The sequence below is a fragment of the Cebus imitator genome, unplaced genomic scaffold (assembly GCF_001604975.1).
Source record: "Cebus imitator isolate Cc_AM_T3 unplaced genomic scaffold, Cebus_imitator-1.0 Scaffold534, whole genome shotgun sequence".
NCBI classification, from domain to species: Eukaryota; Metazoa; Chordata; class Mammalia; order Primates; family Cebidae; genus Cebus; species Cebus imitator.
Window position 1 is genome coordinate 315,049 of NW_016107849.1, and position 9,359 is coordinate 324,407.

The 9,359-nt window shown below is 39.3% G+C and overlaps 1 protein-coding gene across 2 annotated transcripts in view; it reads right to left on the reverse strand.

The window, feature by feature from the left end:
- The window catches only part of DARS1 (aspartyl-tRNA synthetase 1), an 80,134-nt gene extending 70,988 nt beyond the window's left edge, over positions 1-9,146 (reverse strand). Inside the window, exons 1-3 of one of the 2 annotated variants that reach the window (XM_017514694.2) lie at positions 8,870-9,146; positions 6,879-6,936; positions 2,725-2,817 (exon numbers count right to left, since the gene is read on the reverse strand). In XM_017514694.2, the coding sequence (XP_017370183.1) occupies positions 2,725-2,817; positions 6,879-6,936; positions 8,870-8,935 (217 nt within the window). In that variant the 5' untranslated portion in view covers positions 8,936-9,146. Of the gene's footprint in view, positions 1-2,724; positions 2,818-6,878; positions 6,937-8,565; positions 8,754-8,869 lie in introns of those variants that run through there. The other variant, XM_037733512.1, reaches the window with a different exon arrangement.
- Positions 9,147-9,359: the final 213 nt, after the last annotated feature.

Here is a 9,359-nt window from a genome sequence, read left to right on the forward strand (position 1 = left end):
ACCTGTATACTTTTTCACTTATGTGATGCTTCATACTTACGTGCTGCCCATTAGAGTGAGCTACTGGACAACAAGTATAAGACCCAGAAGACAATGCTCTATGATATGTGTATAAAACACCTATTTTATTCATCTGTTATTCAGTAGGGTTATTATGTGTTGTGTACCAAACAAAACAAGAAAATAAGCAGTAGTATCTTCAGAGCTGACAACAGAAAAATAAGACACATAAAACACTAAAATAGAAGGCGAGTAACTGTCATGTTCATTAACATGACTCAATTATCAAAGGCTTACACTGCATCAAGCATAGAGCTAATTACTTTATAAATATTACTATATAACATCTTATAAGCTAGGTATTAATATACACTTATTTTAAGAGAGGACACTGAGGATTGGAAAGGTTATGCAATTTGCCTAGAGTAATAGATTGTAAACACAAATCCAGGATTCAAATACAGATCTGTCTTACTCAAAAGGTCTTATTCATAACCACTGGAAATATCACTCACTTATGTGTTTTAAATGTTGCGAACAGATATGGCTTACTTGTAGCACACATTTATCTTTTAATTTGCTAAATTACTATGTTTAGGAAACAAAGTGCCCAATTTGGACGGAACAAAGGCTCCCAGTATAACGGGAGAAAGATGAGTAAATGAAGGATTATAATACAATGTGACTGACTATTGGCAGAATAAATGGCCCAACCTTTCAAGAAGGCAAATCAATATTATTCAAAAATTTAAAATTCCACCAGTACTCTTCTCAAAGTCCATCAGTATTCATCTGTTTAGGGGGAGCATACTGAAAAAATAGACAAACTCTTAACAATGGTGGCCCTGAGAGTGAAATATATGTATAAAGTGCTGGAACTTTAAAAATAATGGGCATGTATTAATTCTAAAATAAAAAATATTATAAAACACAATTAAGAAATGCTATATTTATTGGGCACAGTGGCTGGCACCTGTAATCCCAGTACTTTGGGAGGCCAAGGTGGGAGGGTCACCTGAGGTCAGGAGTTCAAGACTCGCCTGGCCAACATGGTAAAACCCCGTCTCTACTAAAACTACAGAAACCAGACAAAAGCAAAACTCTGTCTGGAAAGAAAAAAAAGAAAGAATGCTTGTTCTACCTACTTCACAAACTTACATGCCTGTAATTCCAGCTACTTGGGAGGCTGAGACAGGAGAATCGCTTGAACCCAAAAGGCAGAGGTTGCAGTGAGCCAAGATTGTGCCACAGCACTCTGGCCTGAGTGACAGAGCAAGACTCCATCTCAAAAAAAAAAAAAAAAGAAAGAAAAGAAATGCTATATTATGGTACATATTAAATACTACAGAAGCAAAGTAGAATTTTAAAAATAATGGGTATGTATTAATTCTACAATAAAAAATATCATAAAACACAATTAAGAAATGCTATGTCATGGGACATATTAAATACTATAGAAGCAAAGAACTCTGCTAAAGAGACAGAGGTATCTTTCAAAGCTGCTAGCTTCTGTTTGTATCCACCAGTTACTATGAGACTTTGGGTAAGTAGCTTCATTCTGAACCTGTTTCCTCATTTATAAAGTGGAATACAAATGCTTGTTCTCAGCTGGGCACCATGGCTTACGCCTGTAATCCCAGCACTTTGAGGGGCCGAGGTGGGAGGATCACTTGAGGTCAGGAGTATGAGACCAGCCTGGTCAACACAGTAAAACCTCGTCTCTACTAAAAAACGTACCCAAAATTAGCCAGATGGAGTGGCGGGTATCTGTAATCCCAGCTACTCAAGAGGCCGAGAGAGGAGAATTGCTTGAACCTGGGAGGCGGAGGTTGTAGTGAGCTGAAATTGTGCCACTATACTCCAGCCTGGGCAACAAAAGCAAAACTCTGTCTGGAAAGAAAAAAAAGAAAGAATGCTTGTTCTACCTACTTCACAAACTTGCAGGGATGAGCAAATGTGAAAAAGTGTGAAAAGTATAAAGTTATAAACTAATGTGTCAACTGATATTTTTAGACAATTCTGAACACTATAATGGGTCAATTTTCTATAAGAAATGGAGGCCTGTCTAAATGATCCTAATGTTTCTTCTCTATTGTTAAGGCTAAATTTTTAGCATTGTCCAAAAGAACTTTCTACAATGAGTATATTCTGTATTTGTGCTATGTGTCCAAAATCGGAGCTGCTAGCCACATGTGGTCATTAAGCTCTTGAAATACAGCTAGTGTGATGGAGTTACTGAATTTAAAAGGAAATAGCTGCATGTTTTCAGTGGTTACTGTACTGAATTGCCCAGTCTTATCTTTTGTCCACTTCTCTCCTCATCTAGATAATTACAAATATAAAAATATTAACAAATGGCAAGTTTCTCAAAAACACTCTTCACTTAAATAATTAAAACTTTACTCTTGGTTTTTTCAATTTTTTTTTTCCTTAGCTACTCCTTCTCCAGCTGAAAATAATTAAACTTTAGAGCAATGCTAGAAAAGCAGCTTGAAGTCTTAGATTTCATCAGAGTCTTTAGGGTCAAATTATTTGTAAGGATGTCTTATAGGAACCTAAAATTGATTAACCATGGGTTAATACTTTACAGTGACTTTTAAAAATGAAAAGTTACATGTTTTTGGATTTTTTTTTTTAAAGATTTACTTTGGTCTGTGAGGAACATGTAAAACAAAAAATTCAGAGACTTTATCACAAGAGCTTCAATAATTAAATCAATCCTACCTTTAGCTCTGCTTGTATGAACTCTTGCACGCACCCAAACAACTTCATCAGCTTTTTGTACTGTCAAGTCTCTAATCCGAACCAAAACTTGCTCTGCAATAGTAAACGATTTTTATATAGTAAAAGAATTTTTAAATTCAGAATTTCCAAAAGGTCATAATTATTTCTGATAGCTAGCATAAATACTTGGAACCATCCTGAATAATTCTCAATCTTTGACAACAATGTCCTCTCTATCACGCTCCATATGCAATTTGCCTCAAGTTCTGTGAATTGTGCTTTCTAAACATATTTCTAAAATCCGTTCAATTATCTACCATCTTTACTGCCACCATACCAAACCAAGCTATTATCTCCTACCTAAACTACAGCAATAGTTCCTAACTGCAATCCCTGTGTCCCCTTGTAATTCAAATCTCCTTTGAAGTCAGAGAGTTTCAAAATGCAAATCTGAATACTTCAATGACTTATAAGGCCAAATACAGCCTATCCTGCCTAGGATATGGAACTTTTACTTGCCTGCTATGGTACATAAGTCAACTAGTATCTGCCAAGTCTGGAGAGTCACAGTATCTTATTCCCCAGGACACAGTGAGTCTAACTGAGTTAATCAAAATCTTTCTCTGGAACTAAACATACAGATGCTGGGAATGAAGCTCTCTTTCCTGGGATTGCTGTACTGAGATGGTGGTGCAGGCCCAGGGCTGCAGCTTTCATCTTTCCTGCTAATTTGCAGGATTCGAGAAGGAAGCCTATATCTTAAAGGAAACAGAGCCTAAAGGTGTAGAGAGAAAGGCCTGTAGATGCTTCTTGAGCCCCAAGATCCAATCATGCTTGATGTTATCTCATACATTTTCCTATGAAGCCTTTTGGCTATAAGCGAGCCCCAACTATTATGCTCCTAATACTAAATAAAATTCTACATTCATCTAGAGTTCCCTAAACAGGAAAACAGCTACAAAACAACTACTATATAAAGATGCATATATGATGCAATATTCAACAATCACTTTTGCTGCTCTTCTAAATTCAATCATTTGATTAGAGAAAAAAATTTAAGTATTAGTTAAATACAGTAATAGACATGACATTACAGTATCAAGAATACCTTGAGACATATAATAAAGTCAAATTATAAATACTGTATGTCTTATCTAATTTGTCTAAATGTATTTATAATTTGCCCATTGAAGAAAAGATGCAGCTGCAGAGAGAATCTGATTTACAGGAGAATAAATACCATGGTTCTCATAGCCAAATGCAAAGAGAATGAAAGAGGAATTTTAAAGCCACTGGCATCATAAGAGGATTTCTGCAGAACACTGCCAACAGAGTTTATGAGTTAAGCCAACTTCCAAGTCTGCTGTATAAACTCAGGCAAAAGAGAGTGTAAAACAGGAAAGACAGGCAAATGGGCAGAAGATTTTAAAATGCAGATTTGAAAAATGCCAAGACTGAAAAGCAATGGCTAACTAAGCAATCAAAACTCAAAACTAAACAAAACAGAAAAGCATAAATCTAACAGACGTGATAATTAGGATAATTTTAGTAATACTTTGGAAAAGAAAAAGGGTAATGGCTCTTCTTTCCTCTGGCGTTGCAATTAATTAGCATAGGGTTCTCAACCTTTAATACACCCGAACATACTTGAAGCCCATGCCATTCTCTCACCAGTATGATTGGCTAACAGGCAACGAGCAGTGGTAGTAGGATTTCTGTTTGAAAACTGCACTTTTAAGAGTCATGGACATTAGAAGGATTAATGTGGAGAAACAGAAGCACATGAGAAAGGAAACCACATTGAGCAAAGTGTTGGGATTTTTGCAGAAGTAAAACCAAAGGCAGAATTTTGTTAAATTACTATAACCATATTACATACGTAGGTTATCTTTCTCTCTGGGGAAAATTGTAAGTGAAGAAGACAATAGTTTGTGGATTTGCCAGCCAAAGAGGAACAGCAATTATGTTAATGGCTGCTTTGGCCTATGTTAAAGACTGAAACTCCAGTTACAACTCAAGGAAGCACAGTTAAGAAAGACACCTAACCTGAAAACAAAGTCTCAAGTGTCTTCTCCTGCTTGCCCTGGCAGGGGAGTATCATCCCCTACACTCTACTATTCATAGTCTACTTTATGTAGGTTGAGCATTCCTAACCTGAAATGCTCCCAAATCCAAAATTTTTTGAGTGCTGACATGATGTTCAACGGAGACGTTCATTGGAGGATTTTGGATTTTCAGATTAGGGATGCTCAAGTGGTAAACAAAATCAAATATTCCAAAATTCCACAGCCCCCCCCCAAAAAAAATTAATAAAGTCCAAAACACTTTTGTGATCTCAAGCATTTTGGATAAGGGATACTCAACCTATACTCAATTATTTCATCTTTATGTTTTGGCAATGATTTATTTTTAGCAAACAATTTTGGTCTTTTTTTTTTTTTCAGTCTTGTCTTCAACCTGGGCAGCAGACGAGGTCTTACTCTGCTGCCCAGGATAAAGTCCAGTTGTGTGATTGTGGCTCACTGTAGCCTTGACCTCTCAGGCTCAAGTGATCCTCCCACATCAGCCTCCTGAGTAGCTGGGACAAGAGATGTGTGCTACCGTGCCTAGCTAATTTTTTTTATTTTCTGTAGAGACAGGGTCTCACTATGTTTCCCAGGCTAGTTTCAAACTCCTGGGCTCAAGTGGTCCTCCCGCCTCAGCCTCTCAATTTTGGTCTTTTATTGTATACTTTTCCAACAAGGTTGGGAAAAGTGATTTTGTGATCATGTGGTTAATCAAATATAACAATAAAATTAACCTAGAGGTGTTTTATTTCCCAAGCATAGTATTCATAGGTAGCCCTCTAAATTGGAAGCAGAGCTTCCAATGGGTAAGAATGTAAAGGTCTGCAATTACTGCAGCAAAGAGTGAGAGACATAATTTGAAGTGTCTACAAACAGGAAAAAGACTGTCAAATAGTTGAGTAAGATAAATCTGTTGAAATTACATACATAAAATAGAAGTAAAAGAAAAGCAAACATTTACAAATAAAAAATCTACAGGTCTGAGAGAAACGAGTCAGGTCAATTTCAAAGTAATATAAAGCTGGAAGTGGTGGCTCACACCTGTAATTCTAGCACTTTGGGAGACCAAGGTTGGCAGATTGCCTGAGCTCAGGAGTTAGAGACCAGCCTGGGAAACATGGTGAAACCCCATCTCTACTAAAACACAAAAAATCAGCCAAGTGTGGCAGTGTGCACCTGTAGTCCCAGCTGCTCAGGAGGCTGGGGCAGGAGAATTGCTTGAATCCAGCAGGCAGAGGTTGCAGTGAGCCGAGATGACACCACTGCACTCCAGCCTGGGAGAAAGAGCAAGCCTCCATCTCCAAAAACAAAAGAAAGAAAGAAAGAAAGAAATATAAAGATGCCAACACACACTAACAAAAAAGAGTGGTTATGAGAAAAGACAGACCGGGGTCTAAGAAGAATACTTTCATTCCCAGACACTCAGGCTAAAAAGGAGCAGGGGTGGAGGCTTTAAAACTCAAATCATAGTACTGCCAAAAGAGCAGAGAAGATAAAAAGACCCATGGACGCTAGGATCAGATGGCCTTCTGTTCTAATCCCCAGTCTGGCAGATTCTGTGTAAGTCAAGTTTCTTATCTTTCAATTTTGGTTCCTCAGTTTTTAAGGATATTGCAGAGAATAAGTGAGAATATAAATGTTTGGGAAGAGTCAAGCAGAATAGGAATAAATAATAGCTGAAAACAGAGAAGTAAAGTTGTGGGGGTTGGGGGAAGTAAAAGAGATAGCTTTATTAAAGCATGCAAAAAGGCTACATGTGATGAAGGCAATTATTATTAGCCACTCTCTATCTCCTAGACAGCAGTTAAACCTTACCTAATCATTCAGGAATATTTAAAAAATATAATCTACCACTTAAAACATACCATTTAACCTACAATACTTATAACTTTTTTTTTCTTTTCTAGAGTCGGAACCCTAAACTGACAATGCTTACACAGGGTTATGACATTGACTTGGATTATTTGTCATTTAAGTGTTTCAGAATTATGCCTTCAGAGTTATGCCAACCTTACTTAAAACTTCATGAAGAGCTTTCCTGGAATTAGAAAGCAAAAAAGCTTTATTTATTGTCACATAGCTACTAACCTGGTTTTTCTTGTGATTGTATCATTGAAGATATTCCATATCTCTCTTTAGCATAATCCTACAAAAAAAATTTTTGCATTGTGACTTTTTATGTAAATACTAAGAGCACAGTAAACACATAAATACAAATCATACAAAAATGAATTGAACTTTCAGGATCATTTTATTAATTCAGAAAGTCAGTAGTTTTATAATGTGGAAATCTGTCATTCATTTACATATGTACTCTATAGAAAACAGAAAAGTACTGTTTCTGGTTAGTTTGTTTTGAAGATCACCACTCCTAGATGGATTTACCATACTTAATAGCACTCTCAGATAAAATTTACACATATGTACAACACATCTCACATCTTAACTACCTTCTTCAAAAAGATTAAACTACTTCAAAGCAGGGACATAAATTCCCTCTGTGAAGGGAGTAGGATGAAGTACCACAGTTTTATTAACTTCCTATTGCAGGAAGAAATGTTCAAAGAGAACCAACGTTTTGGGTAAGCTTTCTGAGCACCAGATGTCTACAGTTTTTAGAAACTGGAGATGCTGGGTATAAGCTAACTACAACTTTCCTTTTGTAAAACATCATCAAAAAATTCACCAGCTTCCTGTTTCTAAAAACCAACTTCAGGATACGAGGTTACAGGGGTCTGACACTGACAATATAATAATATCAAATTTCTTGTTACTGATTAGAGTTAGGAACAGGAAACAGGAGACCTAGGATCCCGTCTGGTAACAAAACATACTTATTAAATAGATAAGTGGCCTTTATTTCAATCTTACTTTACCTCTAAAATAATCTCTTAAGATTATCCCAGCTATAAAATGACTTAACTCTGCCACAATGTTTACCTTATATCTAGACCTATACTATTTGTAAGGGTACACTGATAGTTTATTTAATTAAGAATACACAAAAATAATTGCCCTAGATTTTTACAAGGTAACTTAAGATCTGTATGAAACAATTAAGTTTCTGTCACTTGACAGCTACCTGTTGGAATCCTTAGATCTGGAGGATGCTGGGTTTTGTGTTTACACCAAAATAAACCAGATATGTTTAAGTTGCTTACTGAACAATTTAAAGAAAAAGATAACCACCCCCTCCCCACCAGAGTAGAGAGATACAGTCACACAATGAATCCTGAGGGTAGCAGCAGATTAAATTGTGTGAAGACAAAAAAGTTGCCATCCATTCTAATCAGTACTATCAATATTTCGGTGACTCTCATTACGTATTCTGAGATGACCTATTTCTCATGTTGCTTACCATAAATTCAGAATTCCTCATAAGAAAAATTAGGAGCAAGGCAGAAATTAAGGCTTAACACTACTACAGCACACATAACTTGTAGGATGGTTTCAAACTTTGATTTCTGAAAAGCACCGAAGGATCACTGGGTGTTATGAATTATCCATGTGATTTGGGGTCACTTCGCCTCGAATGCATTCTCGGCAACTCCTGTTACCTACCTTCCTGGATCACTGAGAGGGATAAAGTGAATAAAAATGACATGTGTTCCTTAAAGCTGTCACATGGGAAATGGTCATTAAACATATTGGCAGATGGTTTTGCTAAGTCCTGTCATTACTCGCCAAAGCATTAGAACAGGAGGGCTGAGTACATATCGATTACTACTGCTTATTAAAATTTTCCCGGGGATTGTGCATTACGTGCAGGACGTGCCCAACTCAGGCTCAAGTGTGATGCCGCGCTCCAACTTCCGGGGCGGCTGGTGCTTCCCGTCCTCCCCACCCCAGGAACACGCTTCTAGCAGGCCGAACTCCCTGGTGACCCCGCGAGAAACGCGGCCCGGAGGGGTCTGGCCCAGCTGCTGGGGCGAGGGCTCTAGGCGCCGGGACCCCAGGCCCGTGGCCTGAGGAAAATGTGCCGACAGGGACCTCCAGGGCCCCGCTCCCCCTCCTCCCTTCCTCAGCGCGGCCCGGCCCAGGGGTCTGTAATCCCAGGCCCGGGAAAGGAGGAAACCCACTTCGGCCGCGTCCATGATCTCCCGCGGCTTCTCCTGACTCTTGCGGCTGGCGCTGGCGCTGGGCATCGGGACACGGAACTGGGCAGTGGACACCACCCTCCCTCGCAGGCTTCCGTAGAGCAGGCCAAAGGGGCTTCTCCCGCCCTCCCAGTCTCCACCCTCCCGACCCTCGGGTCTCAGCACACGCGCTTGGACTCCGCGTGGAGGGGCGGCTCCGGAAAGATCGCGAGAGCTGAGGCTATCTCGAGATCCCGGAGCGCCGGCGGCCGCGCGCGGGGTCTCCTCCCACTCTTGCCCCGCCCCCCCGGGAGTTTTCCCAGAGTTGGAGGGAATTCCCGGGAATTCGCGGTAGTTTCGCGGGATTGGCTCTGGAGGCGGGGTCTGGGGTTGCCAGTTGGATGGCCGTAGGCCAGGGCGAGTGCCAGCTCTCTTCAGCTTCGTCCTTGCGACTTCTGCTCGGTTCTCCTAACAGCCCTTTCAACTCTGCTCT